The sequence below is a fragment of the Lycium barbarum genome, chromosome 6, assembly GCF_019175385.1.
Source record: "Lycium barbarum isolate Lr01 chromosome 6, ASM1917538v2, whole genome shotgun sequence".
NCBI lineage: Eukaryota > Viridiplantae > Streptophyta > Magnoliopsida > Solanales > Solanaceae > Lycium > Lycium barbarum.
Window position 1 is genome coordinate 114,218,822 of NC_083342.1, and position 27,486 is coordinate 114,246,307.

Consider the following 27,486-nt stretch of genomic DNA (forward strand, 5'->3'; position numbering starts at 1 on the left):
TTCGGGGCCGAAAATTCTAACTCTTAAATTATACTTGCGACTTCCTTTTCATTTGGTAGGGGATCTCATGAAAGCTATGAATTTCTTAATAAGTAAGCTCATAATTTAGGATTTAATTAACGCCAATTTTGGGGAAGGGAATTGCTTTTGAGATACTTAATAAATTACGGAAAACATATTAGGGTTCATTAGGAACTTGGCCAAATAGGCTATTAGTATAAATATTTTATTTTAAGCCAACCAGATTTTTTGAAGTTTATGTCAAGCAATAATTGGATCATTTTCATCAAACAATTCGAAACATATCTTATAGAGTATCTATTACTGTACTACTTTAGATCGGTAATATGTCCCTTCGTCACGTATCTTTTCTTTTGTTCGCACGGCTGGACAAATCTCCTTCAGAAGGTAAATAAACTTCATGTGCCTTTGTACTGACTACTAATTGTATGAAAAATGTCTTAAATACCTTTTCCCTTAAAACTAAAGGTGTTGGTTTCAGTTGGTGAGACACGTTACTTTCAACCAATTGGCTATGGAGGTGTGGGGGTGAAAAGAGAAAAAAAATATACCCTGCTCCACTTAAGGCAGTGAAAGTAGTAATCAAATCAACTTTTACTAATGTTTATGCATTATTATATGACTATCTTTTCCACCCAAGTCTTAAGCTTTTGCTGGTAACTGAAGTCTGAAGGGGGAGTGGGCTGCATTTACTAACAGTAAGTGTCATTTGCAACTTGGGCTGAAAATCAATACTAGTAGGTGTAAGACTTTGAGAGCTTCACTTCTTATATTGTTACCACAAATCATATAAGTGAAAGATTTGTCTTAACTAGTGGTTTCGCTATTCTGTTTCCAGAATGAAGCTGGCAGGGAACATATATTTTTGCAGGAATTTCAAGGAAATTGAGTTAAAGTTAGAGGCAAGGGGATTAACCTAACCTCCTCATTAAGTCGTTTTCTTGCTTTTGTACCAGCTCGTGATCTAAACAAGTTGTACATACACTCTAGTACATGTCCAGAAAGTTGACTGATTTATATGGTTTTGATGTATTTGATATTAAGAAATATTATAACAAAATGAACAAGAGGCAAGCAGGAAAGTCAATAGCCATGATGCTTAAGATTTTCCTGATATATACCATAAACAACTATTAGAATATTGTTAAGTTTTATTATAGCTGTCCTACAAATATGAAAGCAGCAAGCAGGTGCTTAACATCATAAATAGAGGAGTTCATTACTAAGAGTGTCAAAGGAAATATAAGTTCCATCAGATGCGCCAAAGAGACATAAGCCTAATTAGTTTGCTTGCTCAAATGCACATTTATTTAGCCTAACGACTATTTGACAATTGATTATACACCCTTAAATGCAGATAGGGCAGAATATGTTTAACCGGTCAATTCTGTAATGGATGCCTTATTCTGCACTCTGGTGGTCCTATAAACAATTCAGTCTCCACATCCGATTTTTCGCTACTCTCTGTACAAAGAGCTTCTCCTTCCTTCTCCCCACTTGGTGTTTGTCTCTGTTGAAAGCCACCAAACTATAACATAGGCACCAGACAATTATGAATTAGAGTCGACGAGTTGGAAAAAAAGAAGACAAAGAAGACTATACTAAGGTTGCTCTAAGGAAAAGAAAGTATACCTTCTCCCTCAGCATTGCATTTTCAGCATCAAGGATTTTCTCCTGGATTTGTTAGGAAGGAAAGCATTAATCAAACAAGTAGTAAAGCAGTTAGAAATTCTCGGATAGAGACATTGACTATTCGACAAAGTCATGCCTCTAGATAGGTTGTTTAGACTTTGCAATCCTAGTTATCTTGAATTCACTGTTTAAATGATTGCATTATTCATGCTTTGTAACTCATATTATTGTGTACCTTTATAGGAATTGAAGCTCAAAATAAATCAGTCAATGTGGCCTTACCTTTTCTTTTAGTCGCTGAACCTGTTCCTTGAAAACTTGAATCTGAAAAGAACAAGAAAAGATAAATGTCAAGGTCCCAAGACTTCATAAGATGAACAAATCATTTCCTGGTCTTTAATCAAGTAACCTTTCGTGCCCGTATGGTGCTGACACTCCGTTCCAACTGTTTTTCTATCTGTTGTAGTTCTTGAAGGGTACAGGAATGCAGACCTTCTCCCAAGAGTTTCCTGAAATTTCATTTGTTTTAGAAGGCTTTCTCAAAGGAAAGGGAGACAAATGACAGTGAAACAACTTTCGGAGTAAGGTTTATTTGAACCTTTTTGATGTTTCAAGAAGCTCTATCTTCTTCATTAAACTTGCTGCTTCATGCTGCAAATATTGCATTGTTGTATAAGCTACGGTAAGACTTTACCCAATTGTTTGCAAGAAACTAATTGCTTTCCAATTCATCCCAAAGAGGAAACACAAAACCAAGGCTCTACCTGCAGATTCTGTGCCACAGCTTCGTTTTCAGGTTGAATTCTGTCTTTAGCATGCCTCTTATAACGCTCCATTATATCCTGCATGCTGCAAAATCCTTCATGTTAGTCTTTTCCCCTTTCTTTTGAACAGCAGCAAATAGCAAAACCGAACTTTGAATGACAAACTATTCTAATAAGAACATAAGCAACTCTGGAACTCTTCAAGTAGTTGAGAGTGGGTTAAAATTGGAACATCTTTCATAACTAGGAAGGACAATATCACATGTTGCCATAACAATGGAATACAACAATACCCTTGGTACAATAGATAATTATCATGTCTTAAGCTATGCACTTTTTTTTTTTTTTTTTGTTTGCTTCCTTTGCTTTATCAGCGGAGAGGAGGATGAAAAAGATTAGTAGAACAGGTTGAATCATCATGCTCCAAACGTTTACAGCAGCTTAGTGTCATTGGCCTAGACTCATTATAGCATCACCTAGCAAGAGTATCCCCTTGATAAACGCTAGGTTACTCAAAAGTGTGGCTTGACTCTCTCAATCGTCAACACCCATAGCAAGCTCGCTATGTTTGTGTGAAGATGGCAATAAATATTTTTTTTGATAAGTGTGGTATCCGTTCCAGCTTGCGCGCACCTCGACTAATTTCACGGGATACATGCCACCTCCCACCAGATACCAGATAACTCTGTCCACCAAGGCTAGAACAGATGGAAAGAAATCACCTAGTGTTTCGTCTCTGCTGGGAATCGAACCTGACACCTCATGGTGCTCAACCCACTTCATTGACTACTAAGCCGCACCCTTAGGTGCAAGATGACAATATATCTAGTAGAGAAGTTTCCAAGGTGTGGAGAAGCAAGTGTGTTTCGATTTACAACTATTTAACACAAGACTCACTAGATTCGCTACACACTAGAAACACCTCAGTAGTACACTCACCTTTCTAGTTGGACTTGCTGACTAAATCGTTTAAAAATGGGGAGTCCCCCTCCTATTTACTGCCAAGGAATCTTCAAGAACTCCTAAACTCGTTTGTGGCATTCCTTAAGTCAGTGGCCGTGGAATGGTCGCCATGGCGCTCTTTAGAACCTCCCGTCGCCTAAATCCAGCATGCCTTGAAGACCTCCAGGGTGGGGTACCAGGTCCTTCTCGTCGTCTTTGTCAGCCTTTAGAGCCTTCCATGGAGCATTTTTTCCCCATTCAAGCCAGTAACCTCGGGCATTGCCTTTCATTATGGAAGGTTTGGCTTGACTCCTACCATGTCTATATATTCCACAAAAACTTACAACATTGAAGGGGAACATGGTCCTGTCCTCCAAAAAAAAGATTGAACAAATCAATCTTTCCCAGAAAAGAAAGAGATTCTACTATACTGGTTTCCTTGCTACTATACTAAATGCAAGTTCAACTAACAAAAAAATTAGCTTTGTTGAATCTCCTTCTAATACTTGGCAGTTGCCATCTATCAAGTTGAACTAGTATTGAAACTAGAGTTAAAATACATAAGGTGAGTAATGTCGTGGAGGGGATATTTGGGGGATGGGAGTATAAAAGTAATCACGCATCCCATTACAATGGCAGGTTACTTCTAGTATGGAGGAAAGATTGGTTTGATGTGAAGGTCCAGAGTGAAATAGCTCAGGCCATGACATGTCAAATAACATGTAGTGAATTGCAACTAACTTTTGTTGCTACCTTTGTATATGCGTTTAATTTGAGAGAAGATAGGAAGGAGTTATGGAGTTACTTAACACAGTTGAATATAGGCTCAGGTCCATGGGTGGTTATGGGAGACTTTAATTCTGTGCTTCATGCGGAGGATAGGATTGGAGGCAACCAGGTCACTCACGCAGAAATAGTCGATTTTCAGGATTGTTTGGATGGTTGCGGGCTGGTGGAAATGCCGTCAAATGGGTGTAAGTACACCTGGACAGACAAACAGGATGATAGGATATTTTCCAAGATTGATTGGGTGTTTGTTAATAGTGATTGGATAGATGGGATGCCAGATTGTCGAGTGAACATTTTGCCGGAAGGTGTGAGTGATCATTGTCCCATCGTAATACACACGGTGCAGAAACATATGAAGAGGCTGCAAGGTTTCAAGTATTGCAATGTCTGGGGTACGCATCCGGAATTTCAACGGATAGTAGAAGCTGGCTGGAATATTGACGTTACGGGGTACAAAATGTTTCAAGTAGCACGAAAATTGAAAATGCTAAAACGGCAACTCAAGATGATGCATAAGGAACATTTCAATAATATTGTTAAGGAAGAGCATGATAACAGGGCTGCTATGCTTGAGTGTCAGGTAAGATTGCAACAAGATCCTACTGATGTGATTGTGCAGCAAGAGGAGAAGTTTAGAAGGCTAAAATATAGGGAGTCTGCAAGGTTGGCAGAAATGTTCCTACTCCAAAGGAGCAAGGCCACCTGGATTAAGCTGGGGGATGATAATACCAAATATTTTTTCTCAATAATCAAACAGCGGAAACTTGTTCACTCAATATGCCAAATTCGAGATGAGTTGAACCAATTGCAGACCGAGCCTAAGGAAATAGAAGAGGTATTTGTGAGGTACTACAAGCAGTTACTGGGGGAGTCTGGAGAGACCAGAAGGAAGGCCCACCCAAGATTCTTTGAACAGGGGTATAGATTGTCTATAGAAGAGCAATGTGGGATGTTGAAGTCGTTTACGGAAAGGGAAATAAGGGATGCTATGTTTAGTATCAACATAAACAAGAGTCCAGGGCCTGATGGATATGGAAGTGGGTTCTATAAAGAAGCTTGGAATTTGGTGGGGAAAGACGTATGTGACGCAGTGTGGGAGTTTATGAGGAGTGGCAAACTACTGAAGCAGCTGAATGCCACCTTAATATCCCTTATTCCTAAAGTGAACAATCCCGACAATGCAAGCCAGTTTCGGCCAATATCATGTTATAATGTTCTTTATAAATGCATCTCCAAATTGCTATGTATGAGACTGGCCAATGTACTGCCGAACTTGGTAAATGAGGCACAGGCAGCGTTTGTCAAGGGAAGGTCTTTGGTGCACAATGTGCTAATGTGCCACGACCTACTTAGACACTACAATAGAAAGACTTCGGCTAGGTGTTTAATGAAGATAGACCTTAGGAAAGCGTATGATATGGTGCATTGGGAGTTTGTGCATGAAATGATGGAAGGTTATGGTTTTCCTCCCAAGTTCACTCAGTTAATTATGGCATGCGTTACTACCACCAGTTTTTCAATCAAGGTAAATGGGGCTAGTTGTGGGTACTTTGTGGGAAAAAGGGGTTTGAGGCAGGGAGATCCTATCTCTCCCTTGCTGTTTGTATTAGTCATGGAATACTTAAGTAGAATTTTGCGACAGATGAGTTAATTACCCGATTTTAGGTACCACCCCATGTGTAAGGAGCTGGGACTTACACACCTAACCTTCGCAGATGATCTTATGATTTTTTGCAAAGGGAACAGATCATCGGTTACTAGGATCATGGAGGCATTACACCATTTCGCGGCTGTTACTGGGCTGAATGCCAACTCAGAGAAATCTAGTATTTTCATGGCGGGAGTGGATGAGGAAACAAAAAACAGGCTGCTGGAAATAACGGGATTCAGCATGGGAACCTTTCCTATAAAGTATTTGGGCCTACCTCTTTCTCCTAAGAAATGGAACAAACTTTATTGTCATCAACTCAGCTTAAAAGTAACAGAGAAGATCAGGGTTGTGTCTACTAGGCATTTATCTTATGCGGGCAAGCTACAAGTGGTAAATTCAATCTTGTTTTCCCTTCATAACTTTTGGGGAGCTGTATTTATCTTGCCACAGAGTGTCTTGAAGGATGTGGACCGAAAATGTAGGGAGTTTCTGTGGGGTAGTAGTGACGATACTAAAAAGGTTGCGTTGGTAGCATGGGAAACACTATGTAAGCCAAAAAAAGCAGGGGGACTGAATATAAGAGGCTGTAGGAAATGGAATTTGGCATCAGTAGGGAAGTTAATATGGCTACTAGCGACTGATAAAGAGGTGCTGTGGGTGAAATGGATCCATGGCATCTATATGAAACCCGATGAAGATTTGTGGAGCCATCATCCTCCAAGTGATTGCAGTTGGTACTGGAAAAACCTTAATAAAATAAAGCTAGGGATGCAGTCGTGGTTTATGAACGGGAGATATATGCTTACCAGGGATGGCCACTACTCGGTCGCTAGTAGCTACCGAGCACTGCTGCAAATTGGAGGGAAGCTGGAGTGCCATGATCTGATATGGGGTAAGCTACTCCAACCTAAGCATCGGTTCATCTTGTGGCTGGTAGCACAAAAGAAACTATTGACCAAGGATAGAATGCTAGGTATGGGAATAGGTTGTGACTCTGCGAACTGTGTGTTGTGCGACAAAGATGAACTGGAGGACCATACACATTTGTTTGTACAATGTGAATGGGCCAGGGCTGTTTGGAGGGACATCGAGCAATGGATGGGGGAACAGATCCCTCAACAAGACACTATGGGGACACTTAAATATATCAAGAGAAGGCACTGGTGCAAAATGAAAAGAGAAGCCATAGCTGCTATTCATGGTTCACTGATCTATTTTACTTGGCAAGCTAGGAATTGGAAAATATTTAGGGGGATAAGTGTGCATAAGGATAGGGTCATACAACAGATACAGATTGTATTGAGAGAGAGGATAGGAATGTTTATAGGATCAAAAGAGGCAGGAAAATGTATAGGTTTTCTTGAGAAGCTTAGTCATTAGAATGTGGTTATGGAGGCCTATAGCACCTAACACCCTTCCTGGTAAGGTGGTTAGAAGCACGGGTGCTCGTTTGAGTTTGTAATTGTTGGAGGTTGTGGTAATAAAAATTTTTACAGTTTATTGCTAAAAAAAAAAAAGTTGAACTAGTCCCTTCACCTCTCTAGGAAACTGATTAAAGAGGTAAAGAAGGTTCTTTTTCTACTTTGAGATGCAAGTTCACAAGGTAGTTGGCCACTTGAGTTGCTTCTCTAAACCAATGTAAAATCTGAACATCCGCTTGAGAAGTGATTTGAACAGTGTCCCCTATCAACCTCTTGAGCTTAGGATTGTTGGTGTGTCCATTGATGTAAATATTGGCTGAGATCATTAGTTGCAGAATTGGTACTTTTCTTCTATTTCGTTACTCACGTTATAGACTCAAACGAAAATTCATGCAACAGACTCTGGCTTAGACGTTCAAGAAGACACTTGCAACTTAAGAAGAAACAATATCTATCCTTGGATAGCAAGTTGATACTCATTAATTGTTTGTCAGACAATCAACCAATGCAACCGACAAGATATCCCTATTTCCTTTGGTGACAAGAATGGACATATGGATAGCAGCTAGTAGAAGGAACTTTCTACAGTGAGGAGAGAGTTATACAGGAAATTCTTCCGATTAAAGGGAAAAGGAGGGTGCATGGACTAGGGATAAGGAACTTATGGCCTATGATCTTTAAAAACTGCTGTCACACCAGTATCCTTTTGGAGGATCCTGAGTCCTGACTGCATTTTTGAAGGATTTGAACCACATAATATATGGCTACAAGGCAAAAACCTCTTATGCAAAATGACTGTGGAGACAGAATCAAGAGCACCATTTAGTTTGGCATGCAAATATATTAATTCCAAAGACACAATTCAAGATTAATGCTGTGCCACAGATTTTGCTCCTCCTCATGATATGAGATGTAGTAGCTGTTGTTATGAAATGTAGTAGCTGAATTAGCATTTTATTAGTTGTATTAGTTAATTAGCTAATGTGGCAAAGTTAGTTAAAGTCCCAAAGTTAGTTACAAGTCCAGAAATCAGTTACAGGTTAGCATAGCAGTTGACAGCTGTGTAATTGATTAGATTCACTTTATAAATACCTTGTAACTCATACAATCAAACATCAATGAATATACATTTTCTCATAACTCTCTCAATATTACTCTCTCTAGATAAATATCTCGGTTGAACCCTGAACTTAGCTTACAGTTCTTCAAGTTCCCAACTTCTAGATCTGTTAGTTCGAATTTGATTGCACTTTGTGCATCACCTCACGATGGGGATATTTTGAAATATATACATGTGAGATGCCCGTGGGATGAGTTTGCATACACACATGAAGATACTTGGTAGGCGTTTGGCCATACAAACCAAATATTTTCACTTTTGTTTGGAATTTTTGAAGTTGGACTTGTGTTTTATTATAGTTTTTGCAAAAAAAAAACATTTGATCGTTTGAATGTACTAAAAGTGAAATAAGTGAAAACATGATTTTGGGTGTTTTCCAAAAGTTGCATTTGAAATTTTCATGGCCAAACATTGATTCAAATAAATTGAAAAAAAAGTTCCGGAAAAAAGTGAATAATTCTCGTGGCCAAACTAGTCTCTATAAGATTATGTACAGATGCTGAAATATTAAACTTGTTCAAATTTTATTTTATTTAATTTACGAACTAGAGTTTTAATTATTTAATTATTTTGATTTTTGAAATATATGTATTAGAGTATGGATTTGTTCATGTACTTTGGAAGAGGTGAAGTGTAGAATAAAATAATGAAGATACATGTATACTAGTCTAGATACATGGAGTAGACTTATAAACACCCATGTATGCTAGTCATTTCATGCAAGCGAAGTAGTGAAAAACTATCCATCCTCACTTCTCTTCTTGTGAGGTCCTTTAAGTGTGTGATATTGTTGTCTTCCTCTCTAAAATTTTCTAACATTTCGTATCAGAGCTGGCCTGCTTGGGAGATAACTAAATGTAAAGTTTGACTAACACTAATGAAACTCCATTTTAAGTTCCGATGCTGACTAAACAAAAGTATGAAAATTGGTACATTCGAATGAAGGCCCCGCTTGGTGCCTAAGATGTTTGGAAACTGGTGGAAAATGGAGTTAATGAAATGAAAGATGTCGTTGCTACAAAGAAGAAAGGTCGTGAAGGGGCTTACTCTCATACATCAAAGTTTGGATGAAAAGGTGTTCGAGGAGGTTGCATATGCAACCACCTCCAAGAAAATATGAGATATTCTTCCAACCATTAGAGGTTTGGACAACATGAAAAAGGTTCGTCTCCAAACCATAAGAGGAGAGTTTGAATCATTGTAAATGAAGGAATCCAAATCAATTTCGAATTACACTTCAACAATCATGAATTTAGTTATGTTGTGGTTGTCATTGAAGAGTCCAAGGGTTGTGACACCATAACCATAGAAGAGTTCATGGGTTCTTTTCAAGCTTATGACGAAAAATTGAAGTAATTGAGACAAGAAATGGTTGAACAAGTTTTGCAAGCAAAGCTTTCTTTGAAGGAGAAAGATGAATGGTGTGGCTCACAACAAAGACATTGTGGACGGAAGAGGTGGTAATCAACCACAAACAAATAAAGTAAAAAAGTAACACTCCAACCAAGGAAGAGGTTGTGGAAGAGGTAGAGGATGAAGGCCATATCAAGGAAGATATAATAAGTCAAATACTGAGTGTTATACTTGTCACAAAATTTAGTTATTTTTTTGGGAAGTGTAAAAATAATATGGAGCAGAAAAATAATTTTATGGAGATAAAAATGAAGATGAAAATTGAACTTTACTTATGACATCCAAAGGAGAAGAAAGTGAAGAAACAAACCAGTGGTACCTTGATTTTGATGCAACATTTTTGTGGAAGTATCACTTTTGGGGACTCATTGCGAGTTGCAATAAGAGGAAAATGTGCGGTTTTAATTCGAAAGATAAAAGTCATCAATTAATTTCTAATGTCTTGTATGTACTCGAGATGAAAAGTAATATTTGAGTTTGGAAAAACTTTTGGACAAAAAATATAACATTCTTTTGAAAGATAAAAGGTTGATTATGAATGATGAAAAATAAGAGATTAGCCAAGGTTCCAATGATTAAAATAAAATGTTTGTTTTGAATCTTCAAATTGATGTGCCGAGTTACTTATATCCACATGTCAAAGATTCATCTTGATTTTGGCAAATAAGATTTGGTCATTTAAATTTTCATAGTCTAAGGTTAGTGAAAAGGTTGCCAACTATCGATCATCTTAATCAACTTGGTGAAAGATGTCTCTTCCGAAAGCTAGCAAGGAAAAGCTTTGCCAAAGAGTCTTTGACAAGAGCACGATAGCCTTTGGAATTGATTCACAATGTATGTGGACCGATCAATCTGTCATCACTTGGTAGAAGTAATTATTTTCTTCTCCTCATTAATGATTTTTCTCAGAAAACTTGAATTTTTTTTTTTTTTTTTAAAAACCTGAGTTATTTTGAAACCTTAAGAAATTTCATGTTGGTTCGATAATAATGGATCATACACTTCAAATGAACTCAATTTGTTTTGTAGGAAGGATGAAATTCATCATTCTTTGACTGATTCAAGATCACCTCAAAAAAATGATGTCGTTGAAAGAAATAATTGCACTATTCTAAACATGGCAAAAAGTATGTTGAAGAGCAAAAATATGCCTAAGAAACTTAGGCTGAAGCAATTGCTTGTGTGGTGTATTTATCAAATCAGTTTCACATCAGAAGTGTTCGTGAGAAAATACGGCAAGACGCTCGAAGTGGTTTAAACAAAAAAATTGCTCACGTACGAGCATCTAAAAGCATTGCTTATATGTATGTACCAGATGAGAAGAGATATAAGCTTGATGGCAAAAGTGAGATGTGTGTTTTTATTAGTTAGGATCAAAGTTCTAAAGGGTAATAAGATTTATAACACAAGAAATGATGAAGTTATCATAGGAGATGTTAAATTTGATGAAGGTCGTGTTTGAGAATGAAAAATTAAAGAAAATTACTACTTTAGTCCATTTTATGATGAGGAAGATGATGAAGAAGTAGTGGAGTAGCCTACTACACAACCTACAATACCTTCACCGGGAGTTCAAGAAGTTGGGAATTAAGTTCAAGCAGAGTACCTAGAAAGATTAGAAGTCTTCGTGAATTTTATGATACACCGAAGAGTTAATAGAAAATTTAAGTGCTTTTAACTCATTTTTGTTTATTAGTGGATAGTGAGCCTCTAAGTTATGAAGATGCTGCCAAAAAATTAAAATGGAGATATGTTATCGACGACAAAATCAAGACAATCAAGAAGAGTGATACATGAGAGCGGGTTACACTTCCACAAAACAAAGCAATATTGAAGTCAAATGAGTTAACAAGCGAAAGAAAATTCTAAAAACAAAAAGTGGAGAGGTACAGAGCAAGATTGGTAGTTAAGGGGTACAAACAAAAGGCCAGTATTACTATGATGAAGTTTTTGCTTTAGTAGCTCGATTGATAACAATCTGTTTGATAATTTCCTTGTCAGCCCAAAATCAATAGAAGATTCATCACGTGGATGTGAAGTCAGCTTTCTTAAATGGAGTTTTGGAGGAAGAAGTCTACATCGATCAACCTTTGGATAATAAGGGTGAACGACATGAAGTTAAACTCTTGACATTAAAAAGGCTCTTTATAACTTGAAGCAAACTCTACAAGCTTGGAATTATAGAATTGACAAATACTTCCAAACACTCAACATGCACTTTATCTAAAAGTTAACAATAAAGGCGACATATTAGTTGTTTGTTTGTATGTGGATAATTTTATCTTGACAGAAAATAATCCAAAGATGTTTGAATAATTCAAGGGAGCAATGACAAGAACATTTGGGATGATGAAAATTGGCTTAAATGTCGTACTATCTTTACATTACAAAGGAAAGATGAAATTTTTATTACTCAAGAAAAATATGCAAAGGAGATTCTAAAGAAACTTGAGATAGAGAATTGCAAGTCTGTTAGCACCCCGTGGAATGTGAAGGTAATTTTTCAAGTATGGATACAGAGACAAGATTAATTCCACACATTTCAGGAGTCTTGTTGAAAGCTTGAGATATTTAATTTGTATGAGACTCAATATTCTTTTTGGTGTTGGACTTGTGAGTCGTTTTATTAATACTCAAATGACTTCTCATGAAAATTAGCCAAAAGAATACTTTGGTGCATCAAAGGTACCGTTGAATATGGCACTTTTTGTTCATCTTCTAAAGGTTTCAAGCTTGTTGGCTATTACGATAGTGATTAGGCTGGTGATGTTGATGATAAAAAAAGAAGTAATACTAGATTTATGTGTTTGCGTGAAATTTTAAGAAGCAAACGATTGTGACTTTATCAACTTGTGAAGCAGAGTGCGTGGCAGCTTTTTCTTGTACTTGCCTTGCAATTTGGCTAAGGAACTTGTTGGAAAAACTTTACCAACCACAAGAAGAAGCAACTAAGATTTGTGTCGGTAACATATCGGCTATTACATTGACCAAGAACTCAGTGTTTCATGAAAGGAGCAACCATATTGATACTAAGTACCATTTTATTAGGGATTACATATCGAAGAAGGAAGCGGAGCTAGACTTCGTGAAATCGCAAAATCAAGTTGTCAACATTTTCACCAAGCCGTTGAAGATTGATATTTCGCAAAAGCTAAGAATGACTCTTGGAGTAATGAATCAAGTTTAAGGGGGGGGGGGGGGGGGATTTTGAAATATTAAACTTATTCACATGTTTTTTAATTTAATTCATGATCACTAGAGTATTAATAAGTATCTTGACTTTTGAAATGCATGTATTAGAGTATGGTTTTGTTAATGTGCTTTAGAAGAAGCATAGTCTAGTGGTGTTATTCATGTCCTTTGGAAGAGGTGAAGTGTAGACTAAATTAATGAAGATACATGTACACTAGTGTAGATACATGGTGTAGTTCACCTCTAAATACCTATGTATGCTAGTCATTTTATGCAAACCAAATAGTGAAAGAACACTCCTTCCTCCAATGCCCTTCTAGTGAGGTCCTTTGAGTGTGTGATTTTGATGTCTTCCTCTCTCAAATTTTCTAAAACTTGGTATCAAAGTCGGTGTGTTTGGAAGACAACTAAACGTAAAGAAAATATTACTAATTAATGCTAATGAAACTCCATTTCATGTTTCGATAATCGCTAAAGAAAATTATGAAAATTGATGCATACGAATGAAGGCCCTGCGTGATGCCTGTGATGTTTTGGAACTGGTGGAGAACGGAGTTAATGAAGCGAATGATGTCACTGTAGCCACAAAGAAGAAAGAGCAAAAAGCGCTCACTCTTATACATCAAAGTTTGGATGAAAAGGTGTTCAAGACGGTTGCAAATGCAACCACCTCCTACCAAGCATAGGATATTCTTCAAACTTCCTTTAAAAGTTTAGACAAAGGGAAAAAGGTTCATCTCCGAACCTTAAGAGGAGAGTTTGAATTGCTGTGGATGAACAAATTTGAATCAGTTTTGAATTATATTTCAAGAGTTTTGACAGTTGTCAATCAAATAAAGAGATGTGGTGAAGAATTGAATGATGACAGGATCGTTGTAAAATAACTATGATCCCTAGATTTAGAGCTCAATTACGTTGTTGTCATTCCAAGGACTTGAATAGCTTGACTATAGAAGAACTCACAAGTTCTTTACAAACACATAAAGAAAATTTGAAGAAACCAAGACAAGAATCGGTTGACCAAGTTTCAGAAATGAGCTTAGCGGCTCAATGCGAGCATTTCATTTAGAAGAAATCCATATATGTGTAGAACAAATTGGGAAACACTAAAGAATAAAAAGAAGGTAGAATTTCATTACATGTCTTGAGATTATATTAAAGTCGTTTTTTCTTTGATGTTTATGAAAGACATAATTGTATAGTTTTCATGTCCTACTTTGCTATTTTCTTTCTTTTTGAGTTTGACCTCTTTGGTGAAAAATTGTTTCATCAAGAAGTGGCCAAGGAGGAGTGGGAAGAAGGGGAAAAGAGAAAGAAAAAAAAAAGAGCCAGAAACAATTTTAGAATAAGGAGCAAGAAATAAATAATGAAGTATATATAGGGATGTTATAAAGGTCATTTTATTTTGGAAATCTAAAGAAGACGAAAGTAGAAGAGATATCTATTTACTTCAATTTATCATAGAGTAACTTATAAACACTTTACGCAAAGAAAATAAATAGATTAGAGATGGTGTAAGAGAATGGAGATTGTGTACAATTAAGTGTATATAGTCTATTTTTGTTATTTTTAGTATTTGAATATCGCGTGAAGCACAATTAGTTCACTATTAAAATAAAATAGCTAATCAAAATTGAGTCTTCAAAATGAAGATGACTTTAAATTTGAAATGTTATGCATCGAAAAGTTTATATGACCAGTTCACTTATTAAGTAGCAATTACAAGTAACTCTTTTGATAAGCATTAATATGGTAAAAATAATAACTAATATGCTATCATATGTTAAAACTCACTAATAAGGTGGAAAAAAGATCTTTGCACTTATATCGACAGAAGAATATGTTAATCTTTTCAATCAGATCAGTGCAATCCCTCTTTCTTATATCAAAAGATTAACTAAAACAATCATAAAATAAAATGAAACTCAACTTGCCTTCTCAAAAAATAAAAAATGAAACGCAACTTGGAATACAAAACTAGGCAAGTCGACTATCAAGTCTACTTAAAGCTCACTCAGACATGAATAGTGAATCAAATATTAGAGAAAAGAGTGAGGAAAAAATCAATGATAATGTTACGATTATGCATAATGACAATTAGTTGTTACTTAAGAAAAACGAACACTCAACACTCAAAGGTGAAATTGAAATAATACCAAAAAACATTAAGCTAATCATTGAGTAGCTTAAGACCTTAATAATAGATCTCTTTGGAAATCCTCGCATAACCCTTGTAGGACAATAATATAACTCAATTTTTGAAATGAGGGGCGCTTTCGATTCTGTCGGTGCTTGAAACAATTTTGTCTTCTCTATATTATTATTCCCTTGGTTAGCAATAATTGTTGTTTTTCCGATATTTGCGGGTTCTTTAAAGTACACCAAATCAGTATAGCTATTCTTCTTATGACACATCAACACAATTTGAATTAGTATCGAAATAAGTACCAAATAATTTCTTTTTTCATTTACTTGTTGATGTAAAATCATCTTCCATTCAATAGAAAATTCTTTCGTTTTGAAGAAATTACCTACTGATTGTGTCTCTGACCTTATAGTTCTCTACCCACTCCATTTACCACTAGTCCCACACCCTTGAGTGTATCGACTCAAATATCATGCAAATAATTTAAACATCCAATCCAAAACAAGGGTGGAATAGCTGGAAACCTACTTTATAATCCCGTTTGAATGTTTTTTCACAATTTCACGTGAAACAATTATATAACTATAAAGTGAAGAGCATTTATATGTATGTAAGCTAAACTTAGTATGCATGTAACATTGGCACAAATTATAAACTATTCTAGCAGTTTATCTTCTGAAGTGTTTTTTTTTTTTGGGTCTGAATATCCATATCTCTTACTTCTATATATCTCAATAAAATTAAAACTGCATCTTTAATTAGGTGTATGTGGTCCTGAGCTTCCTCATAACTTATTTAATTTGCATTTCAAATGTAAAGGGATTGTCACATCTGTATGAAATGATATGAGGAAAGCACTTGCATGTGAGGAAGGAGGTTTAGAGGGCGAGGGGGGGGGGGGGGGGTGAGGAAGCTTTTCAATTTGTAGTACATATTAAAGAAGGAATCTACAACAACAAAATGATATATTGACCAAAAGATAGTTGACTTAAAAGAATGAAAAAGGGTCAAAAATGTCCTTAAAATATGCAAATTTTATTAAAGTTGTCCTCGGTTAATAGTTTGGCCCAGAAATACCTCATGTCGTTAATAGTTTGGCTAAAAAATGCTCCTATTGTTACTTAATTGGGTAAAATTGCCTTTATTTCACAAAACTTAACCGAACATAACAGAAAAACAATAACGACATAATTGGAGCTACACGCATACATTGAAGGCATATTTGATCCAATTTAATTGCTAACTGCAATTATTCCACAACTTGTAAAATATCATTTATTAAGCAACTTGGTTAAATTCTAGGAAATTCTCTCACCAATTTAAGGCATCACATATGCACATACTATTCCTGATAAAAATAATAGACCCCTTTTCTTGTTTCTTTTCTTTTTTAACTCTCTTTAACTTGTAACGACCGGCTAGGTTGTGTGTGTGTGGGAGGGGGGGGGGGGGGGACTAGACCTCCGTTGGGAATTTTCGAGGCCGCAGGTGAGTTCGTAGCGTGTTTTTATGTATATGTGCATGTGTTGTTTGCGTCTGCAGGGCCTCAGATTGGTGTTGAGATCTTTCGGTGAAAAAATGGTGGAAAAACTGAGCTACTGGTCAAAATGGACCGCTACAGCGGGTACGGTACTGCTGTAGCGGGTTCGTCGTAGGAATGATAGGCTCGTCGCTACGGTGAGCCGGGGATTAATGAGGTCCGCCATAGCGGGAGGGTTCCCGCTATAGCGAGACCACTCCAATGAGGTTTTGACCGCTGCAGCCGTCAACGGAGGCAAAAATTGTGTTTTATATCCTTTCCGAACTCATTCCTAACACAACTCTAAAATAGTCTTCAAGAACTCTTGTGGCGAAATTCTGAGGCAAGGGCTAAAGTACTCTTGAAAAGTAAGTCTCAACCCTTAGACTTTGTTCATTCGATCATCATGTTAAATTCCATGATTAGTTAAAGGTCCGTAAATGGTGAATGGAAGGGCTAAAACCCTGGAACTTAAAAAACCCTTGATTAATGAATGCGTTATTGTTGTTTAATCATCTAGAAGTATAGATTATCACTTCCTAGGATGAGAATTGATTATTACATGATGGGAATGATGTATTGAGACTTAGGGTTTCATAAAGATGATAACTTTGGCATAAAAACTGCTTGTAAAAGGGTTGGAATGATTAGAAAACCTATGAGCGGATAGAATATGATTATTGGGGTTGATATTATGATAAATTCACACTTAGTTATAGTTCACCCATTTAAAAAGGGTAGAAGTAGTTGGGTTGTTGTCCCAAAATTATTGTATTGATTGAATAGATGATTCGAATACTTATGTAGCGCTATATTTCTAGACTTTGAACATTCGGAAGCTTTGCGAAATGGGAAAGCTATCGCGGAGTAATTATATTGTCTCAGTTCTGCTTTGAGGTAGGTTACGGTCTACTTGAGTTAGACTTTGATTAGTTGATTGCATATGTTATGAAATGGATAGAAAAAGCATGATTAGGGCTTCGGACATAAAGTGTGGTTGGAATTTCCCTTATTTGATAATTGATTGATTGATTATGTGATTAACTATTATGTTATGGTAAAGAAGGAGTTAATTAATATTCTTCTTGTTAGTTAATGAATATTCTTCTTGTTGACTTGAAGTAATCGCTTACTCATGGTATTGATGAATTGATTCTCGAGTCTTGATATGACTTGTGACATGGTGACTTGTGTTCCTTGATATTGATTGTTCACATTCCTTAATTGATTGTGGAATGGAAATACATTGTGATAAGAAAGATATTATAAATATGAAAAGTCACATTTGACAAGGGGGTGAGGATGTGCCTAGTTATGGGCTCGTGATCCGAGGTTAGTTTCGGAGCGAGTGGTACATGGACACAATGGGTCCCCTACAGGTCATGACTATCTAGGAAAAACAATACCATTTAGCATGTGTGTACACGATTGAGATACTTTCATTATTTATTGCATTGCATCGGACTCATGGCTACTTGGCCAAACACTACCATTTAGCATGTGTATACATATATATATGACATAGTTGCGATAATTCATGAGATACAACTGTGTTGGTGATTACATGATTAAGTTACTTTTATTGATTGTTGGTTGTGTGGGCTTATCTTAATTCAGTGGGATAATTCTTGTTGATAACTTCTTGTGGGTATGTGATGTTGTGCCTATCTGTTTTATTGATTTCATAATTTATGTATGATACTAATCTTAGTCGGCTATAATACCTACCGGTACATAGTGTTTGTACTGATACTACCTTGCTGCATTCTTTTGAGTGCAGATTTTGATCCAGAGGCATTTACGAGACCTCATATTTAGCATGAAGCTAGTTTCTGATAGATTCGAGGGTGAGCTCCTGTCCATGCCAGGCCGCCTGAAGATCTTTCCTATTTTAGATGTCCACTTCACTTCAGACATTTATGTTTATTTCAGACAGTTTTTCATTCTTTAGACAGTTATGTTTTAGAGTCCTTGTATGATGACTTTTGAATTTTGGGGTTGTAATAGCTAGACTTCCGCACTTTCATTTATTTACGGCATGACTAGACGTTTGAATGATTATTACTTTGTTTATATTCTTGATACATCTAAAAATGGCTAGGTAATTGGTAATCATTAGATAGTTTGTTAAGAGGATTGGTTTGCCACTAGGTGAATTAGTGTGGGTGCCACTCACGGCTATTGGGTCATGAAAAAGTTGATATCAGAGCTTTAGGTTCGTCGATCTCGCTATGGGACATGTCTAGTAGAGTCTTGTGGATCGATACGGAGATATTTGTACTTATCTTCGAGAGGCTATGGGACACTAGGAAAATTCAATTTCTTCTTCTTTCGTGCTACGTGATTCCAATTGGTATCTGGATGATTCAAAGTGGTATCTGAATTTTCTTTCTATTCTCTCACGGATGGTGAGGACTCGTGCGACAGAAGCAAATGAGGCGCATGTGCCGGCCGTTGGGGCCACAGTTCATGGAGGAGGCCAGGCCAAAAGGCGTGGTCATGGTAAAGGCAGGGGAGCAGCAGCACCAGCCAGGGGTGGGGCACCTGTGGCTGCTCAGCATCGCATTAGTCCCCTGAGCCTCATGTAGTTCCAGATGAGACAACAGAGATTGAAGCAGCACTAGCTCAGCCATATACTATAGCTCCTCCTCAATGTTGTCAGATGTGATGGTCCGAATGTTGAACCTGCTAAATAGTTTGACAGAGGAAGGTGTATTACCAGCTGTTCCAGGTGCTCAGGGTGCCAGAGTGGGTGATCTGTTTCCAAGCGGAGTTCGTGCTCTAGCATTACAGCATGCTGTAACTGTGGCTCCTCGTTTGGATAAGGCTCCGGATTAGAGGTATTTCCTAGACCAGTGGGAGGTTCAGTGTTGACCGAGGATGAGCATAATTTATTTTGGAGGTTCACTAAGATGAAGCCTCCAGAGTTCTTCAGCACTGAGGTTGAGAATGCTTACGAGTTCATTATGGACTATCACGCGAGTCTCCATAAGATGGGGGCAGTAGAGAAGTATGGTGTGGAGTTTGTGACCTTCCAACTCTTGGGTGATGCCAAGTTATGGTGGAGGGATTTTGTAGAGTATAGGACAGCGGGGTCACCTCTGTTGACAGGGACTCAGTTTTATCATGTGTTCTTAGAAGAGTATGCTCCTCATACTTTGATGGACTGCAGGCTTGATGAGTTCAGTAATATTGAGCAGGGTAATTTGTCTGTAGCTGCTTATGAGGCTCGATTTCATTCGTTGTCTCATTATGCCCTCCACCTTGTGCCTACTGAGGAGGAGAAGGGGTTAGGAGATTTATGAAGGGATTGAACACCGCCTTTCAGTTGTCAGCTTTTCAGCTTGCAACAACAAGTGCTTCCTTTCAGGAAGTAGTAGATCACGTTAGGACCATTGAGGGTGTGAGGCAGGACGGTTATAATAAGTACGCAGAGAAGAAGTCCTGAAAGGATAATAGTTTCAGTGGCTCTTTCTCAAAGGGCAAGGGTTCCTGGGTCTTTTCGGGACGCCCTTTTCAGTCAGCCATATAAGCTATAGCTAGGGGCCCATCAGGTGCCAGTCAACACTATTTCAGTCAGCCAGGGGGTTAGCAAACCAGAGCCCCAGATTATAGTGGTTACTCGCCTTCGTTCGTTTCTGTTCAGCGCCCGACACTAGATAGCGGATGCTTCGAGTGCGGTGATACGGGGCATTTCAAGAGAAATTGTCCCAACCAGGGTACTCAGTTTCAGGCTCCCAGAGCTCCAGCATCAGGTAGAGAGAGAGAGAGGATCTTATGGGGGTAATTGCACTCAGTCTGGGCGTGGCGTTCACACGGCAGGTATGGCAACCAGCCTAATCGACGCAGGTTTCAGATTGGTAGAGGTGGACATCAGCCAAGCAGGAGCGGAGCCCTGACAATATAGGTTGATCGCGATGGTTCACAAGCTACTGGCGGACAGGTTCATTGTTATGCCTTTCCTGACAAGACAGAGGCTGAGGGCTCAGATGTAGTTATTATAGGTAACATCTCAGTCTGTCACCGGATGGCTTCTGTATTGTTTGACCTGGGTTTTATATTTTCTTATGTGTCTACATATTTATCTATGGGTCTTGATATGGTCTGTGATTTACTTGATGCCCATATATATATATATATATATATATATATATATATATATATATATATATATATATATATATATATATCCACTCCAGTTGGAGATTCTGTGGTTGTAGATAGAGTTTTTCGATCTTGTACTGTCACACTTACAAGGTCTGGCACCTGGGTTGACTTAGTGATTTTATACATGATAGACTTTGATGTCATCCTGGGTATGAGTTGGCTAGCTCATTATCACGCAATCTTAGACTGTCATGCCAAGACAGTCACCTTATCTATGCTCGGGGTGCCTAGACTTGAGTGGAATGGTAACTCTAGTCCCTCACCGAAGAAAATCATTTCCTCTATTCTTGCAAAGAAAATAGTGGATAGGTGGTGTTTGGCTTATTTGGCACATATCTATGATACCAGTGTTGACAGTCCATCTATTAAGTCAGTTCCTGTAGTGCGTGAGTTTGCGAAGGTGTTTCCCGCAAATTTGCCGGGCATACCACCGGACCGTGACATTTATTTCTGCATTGACTTAGAGCAAGGAACTTGGGCTATTTCCATCTCGCCATATCGGATGGCACCAGTAGAGTTGAAGGAATTAAAAAAACAACATTAGGATGTTCTTAGTAAGGGTTTCATCCGTCCAAGTGTCTCCCCATGGGGCGCTCCTGTTCTGTTTGTGAAAAAGAAAGATGGGACTATGCAGATGTGCATAAATTACCGCCAATTAAAGAAAGTCATCATCCGAAATAAATATCCTATCCTTTGTATTGATGACTTGTTTGACTGCCTTCAGGGGGGTTCTGTGTTTTCGAAAATTGACTTGAGATTAGGATATCATCAGTTAAAAATTCGGGCAGAGGATATTCCTAAGACAGCTTTCCGGATCAGGTACGGGCATTATGAGTTTCTGGTTATGTCTTTCGGGCTTACTAATGCCCCAGCTGCTTTGAAATAATCGCTTACTCATGGTATTGATGAATTGATTCTTGAGTCTTGATATGACTTGTGATATGGTGACTTGTGTTCCTTGATATTAACTTATTGATTGTTCACATTCCTTAAGTGATTGTGGAACGGAAATACATTGCGATGAGAAAGATATTATAAATATGAAAAGGGCACATTTGACAAGGGGGGTGAGGATGTGGCTTGGTTATGGGCTCGTGATCCGAGGTCAGTTTCAGAGCGAGTGGTACATGGACACCATGGGTACCCTGCAGGTCATGACTATCTGGGGAAAACAATACCTTGAGATACTTTCATTATTTATTGCATTGCATCGGACTCATGGCTACTTGGCCAAACACTACCATTTAGCATGTGTGTACATATACGTGACATAGTTGAGATAATTTGTGAGATACAGTTGTGTTGGTGATTACATGATTAAGTTACTTTTATTGATTGTTGGTCGTGTGGGCTTATCTTAATTCAGTGGGATGATTCTTGTTGATAACTTCTTGTGGTTATGTGTTGTTGTGCCTACATGTTATTTTATTGATTTTGTGATTTATGTATGATACTAGTCTTAGTCTGCCTATGATATCTACCGGTACATAGTGTTTGTACTGATACTACCTTGCTGCATTCTTTTAAGTACAGATTGTGATCCAGAGGCATCTACGAGACCTCATATTTAGTGTGAGGCCAGTTTCCGACAGATTTGAGGGTGAGTTCCCATCCATGCCAGGCCGCCTGAAGATCTTTCTTATTTTAGATGTCTACTTGACTTCAGACATTTATGTTTATTTCAGACAGTCGTTCATTCTTTAGACAATTATGTTTTAGAGTCCTTATACGATGACTTTTGGATTTTGGTGTTGTAATAGTTAGACTTCCGCATCTTTATTTATTTATGGCATGACAAGACGTTTGAATGACTATTACTTTGTTTATATTCTTGATATGTCTAAAAATGGCTAGGTAATTGGTAATCGTTGCATGGTTTGTTAACAGGATTGGTTCGCCACTAGGTGAATTAGTGTGGGTGCCACTCACGGCTATTTGGGTCATGACATAACTAATAAAAAGTGAGAAGTAATATTTTTTGCTTCTTAATATTGTTTTATCAATTAAATAAAATAACGTCATGTTCTTTTTAATCTCATAATATATGTCATCTATATAAGATCATAATTACCTCGTCATCAATTTTCATTAGATAACGATAAAACTCTTTTTTCTAAAAAAAAAATGGGAAATATTTTAATTTCTTAATCTTCCGAATTGAAGTACGATAAGCATTTACTAATATAATCCTTGATTTAAAGTTCAAACGAAAAAAAGGGGTCAACAGTAACTCCATCGACGATATTTTACAGATATTTTGTGATTTGAATCAATGTAATGAATTTTCTTATTTTATGACATTATGGTTGTTATAACTTACCTAGATCTCTAATTTAAATTGTACAAAATGGCTCAATTGTGTGCTCTAGGAGATACCTTAAAGTGGTGAGAAAATTCACTGCAGTTTAGTCAAGTTGCTTCATATAAATGCAACTTCACAAGTTGTTGAATAAAAATTAGGAATTAAATTGGACCAACCATGTCCTTTGTATGCGTGTAGGTCTAAATATGCCCTATTAGTCTTCTATGTATATTCGGTTAAGTTCTGTGTGAAATAAGAGCATTTTTTTCTCAATTAAGTAACAATAGAAGCATTTTTTACCAAACTAATAATAGCACGGCATCTTTAGGCCAAACTATTAACGGAGAAAAATTTGATGAATTTCGCATACTTTAAGGGCATTTTCAATCATTTTCCGATAAAAGAAAGAAGAATATGGAAACCTATAATAAAAATAAAAGGCTTGAGAATGTAACAAAGTTGTTAATTTACTACAGCTATCTAAATGTAATTTCCTTGCATATTTTATTACATCAAATCTGTAGGGATTTGGGAGTTATAGGATTTATCTTCCTTAGTTAGAATCATCTTTTCTTGTATTTAAACATTGATTTTTTGAGTAGTATACATGGAAAATTCTTCCATCACTTCGCTACATTACATGATAAGTCGCTTCGCTGAAGGAGTAGTCTACTAGTCTTACTGTCTCGCCAGAATTTCTTGTCCAATCATAAAATATTAAACTATGTGGCCATCTCATCTAAAAGCGTAAGCTTATAAAGAGTTCAAAATTTTAATTACTTAAATATTATCTTTGACACGCCCTTCACGTGATCAGGGCGTAATTTACTTTTTTCATGAGCCAAGAATGTGAAAATTCCCTTTTAATAATAGGAGGCAATAAAACTTGAACTCAAGACATATATGCGTGCTCTAATACCATATTTGAAATGTTTGATTATCTCATCTAAAAACTTAAGCCTTTTAGAGTAAGCATAATTTTATTTACTTTTTCATTAATAATCACTTTCATATTACAAACTATTCAACTGGATCTCAAGCTCCACTTTAGTAAACTATTGTAATGGAAAGATAAGGATTCAAAGGTTTTAACACATTATTTTACACATTTTTACACATGAAGGAATGTGCCATTCGAAGTGGTGGAGTGATGTATTAGAATGTTTATGTATTAGGTGATGGATAGATGTACCAAGGTTTTCACATATGAGGTACTCCACACAACATAATAGAAAGTTCAAAAGTACATTGAGCAACATTGAACAAAATGAGTTGCGGCAGTGGTCCATATCTGATGCATAATTTTAGTTAATAGTGAGGCAATTTCTGAAAGGGAAAAAAAAAAGAATCCAATATACAAAAATGATACAGTATATAACAAGTTTATGCATAAAGATAAAGTCTCGTTGGCCAAGAAGCAATCCAAGAGCCGGAAATACAATTTTCGATACTTATTTAATAACGTGATGGTTATAAGTTTTTGGGGAAATATTTTAAAAGATCAGTACCTGCTTTTATTTAAAACCCAACCCATCTTAAAATTGACCCAATCCCTAAACCGACCCTCTAAAAAAGTTTGGGCGCCCATTTAGCATTTACGTAATTATAGTACTGATCCTATTGTTGAAATTAAATTTGTGAATCTAAAGCATAAAGGTCCAAATGTATTCAACAATGTTCCAATGACACCTCAATATGGGTTGCGAGGAAGTATTTTACTAATTCGTTTAATTAAATTTCATTATATTAGAAACAGAAGATTACAAAAAAAAAAAAAAAAAAGGATAGTTACATGGTAACATCCGGCAGGAAAGGCAAGCCAAATTCATCTAGGTTGTAATAAGGAACAAATGCCGAATCTGTTAATAATTGCCAGATTCATCATTTATTCCTAATACAAAGTATTTTACTAATTTTGAGCATGATTCAATTACTTGGAAGAGCCGGATCGGGTCTCGGGTCAAGGATTGGATCGGTTTTAGGGTTGGGTTGGGCTCTAAATAAATTCAAGTACTAATTTTAATTTTTGAATATTTTTTCTAAAACTAATAACTGTCACGTCATTAAATAGGTACTGAAAGTTGTATTTCCGATTAAAATGAACATGAAAGCTAATTAAGCAAAGTTAGATAACTTTTGAAAAATAAATTAAAAAAGATAGTGACTTTGATTGGCTAATTACGTACATTAGTTGAGTGATCATTCAAGAGAACAACTCATGAGTGATCATTCAAGAGAACAGCTCATCTATCTTGTTAGGTTTCTTTGTGACAATGTGGACTAAACGAAAAAAGTGTTTGGTAAATGACAGTATTTCAATATCACCTAGATGAAAGCAACCAAAACAGATTTGTCCGGGAGCATTGACGGAGTCAGGATTCTTAGTAAGGAGATTCAAAATATAAGATATAAAAAAAATTAACACATCAAGAAGTCAAGGGAATTCAATACCTACTACATATACATAAAAACTAACTTTAACCTTGTCTATACAATATAATTTTTCGATGAAGGGCTTAGCTCCTGAACGTGAGTTAACACGAACTACCTCGGGCTTTTACATTTGTTTCTACTAGAGCATCCCACATTGATTGAGGGAATGGACTAGCGTCTTCTTGCATTTTCTATGGTTAGGGTAAACTTCATTTTATGAACTAACTTTTGAAGTTGAGTTAAGCTCGATGTTCATCTATGTTTGTAATTTGTAGTAATAGATCAAACATGACATTGGAGGGATTTTCTGTTGTCAGAGTTGATTTCTTGACCCAAAGAATAATGAATAAAAGAATAAAGAACATGAAGATCGAATGTTGCTAAACAACATCATACGAAATAGGACTAATTAATATTATTGCGATTTTGGGAACTGCTAAGCTGTTTTGGATTGAACTTGGTACAAAATAGTAATTTCTGCCCAAAAGATTCTCAAGGTGTGTGACAAAGGAAACAACCAAGAGTATGCCTTCCTAAACAAGACACTAATTAAGACAGTGAGCATGAAATGAAGTACTACAAACTTGACAACTGGCTCCCAGTACGTAGTTTTAATTAGCTTGAAGTTCACATAAATAGCCTCTTTACAGCTCTAAACAACTCAATAAACTCAGTTTCCTTTAACTTGTCAGTTAAGCATATCCCTTAGCTTAGTTTATCCGAACCACAGCCACATTGATAACAGTACTTTTTAACTAAAATATTTAACCTTTACACCACGTATAGGGTGACGAGGCATAGTTTTACTTCAACTACTGATATCCCAAAATAAGGTACTAAGTGATACTCTTTAGGTTGTCTTCTTAATTATTACCAGATTTAACTCAAGGAAAACCTGATCCTGAGACATTTATATTATTATTAGTATTTCCCTTTTTAGTTTATCGCATGACGTGAACAAAACTTACACGAAAAATTGGAATGTATATATTTATTTGGTGCTGATCATAAAAGCCACTCAAGACGATTCTTTTGCCTAGGGTTAAGTTGCTGGATGGACAGTACCAAGCTTGTTGAAGCAATTGGATCTCTAATAAATAACAGTTGATAAGAGAAGTCATTAGTTACCTGAATATTTTTGAACTTCAAGATAATTTTAAGCATTAATTCATCACCCTAAGAAGTAAAAAAGGTTGATTTTAAGTACATCAATTCATCTATCCCTCCATAATGAATTAAACTCCCGTACCACTACCTACTAGTGGATCGATTTAGGAAAGGAAAGATATGAGTAAAACTATATCACTTATAAAATCAATTGTGCTGCTTGATTTTTATTTCCAGGTACAAAGATGAGATCTGATGCAAATATGCAAGAAAATACAAACTCAATCAAGATGATGGACTTGTGGAAGTTTCTTGACATAAAAAATACAATCTTTAACATGAAGCTGATCATATATGCACGTAAAATGAGATGAAAACTTGAAATTAATACACCATATGATTTAAAGCAATAAAGATAAAGTACTTACCTTGAGCTAGCAAATTCATAGAGCTTGCCTCTTGGAGAAAAAATAACCAAACCAATCTCAGCATCACACAGAACTGAAAGTTCAAAAGCTTTCTTGAGCAAACCATTTCTGCGCTTAGAGAAAGTGACTTGCCTGCTTGTGGCGTTTTCTATACGCCTCATCTGAGTTTTCCCCCTCACCATCTCCTTAAAAAAAATCAAAAAGATGGATGAAGTAAGGAAAATATAAAGAACAGTTGACCCAATTGATGAAGCAAGAGAGAGAGTTGATGAAGAAATAATTTTACCCAAAAGAGAATAAAATTTAGAAGGGTTAGCTATAGAAACTTACAAAATTGGCAAAAACTCAGAAACTTTTAGCTTGGAGGTTATGAGGCTAAAAAGGGGAAGTCCTAAATCTGATGTGTGATGTATGTGGAAGAGAAAAAGGTGCAAGTTTT

General features: G+C 36.6%; 1 protein-coding gene across 1 annotated transcript; it reads right to left on the minus strand.

The window, feature by feature from the left end:
- Nucleotides 1–1,117: 1,117 nt before the first annotated feature.
- Nucleotides 1,118–27,486, minus strand: LOC132645637 (MADS-box protein SOC1-like). Its single transcript, XM_060362733.1, has 8 exons — nucleotides 27,378–27,486; nucleotides 27,048–27,232; nucleotides 2,418–2,502; nucleotides 2,252–2,304; nucleotides 2,063–2,162; nucleotides 1,936–1,977; nucleotides 1,654–1,695; nucleotides 1,118–1,549 (listed from the first exon to the last, which is right to left on the minus strand). The coding sequence occupies exons 2-8, from the start codon at nucleotides 27,227–27,229 to the stop codon at nucleotides 1,403–1,405; spliced, it is 651 nt and encodes a 216-aa protein (XP_060218716.1). The 5' UTR covers nucleotides 27,230–27,232; nucleotides 27,378–27,486; the 3' UTR covers nucleotides 1,118–1,402.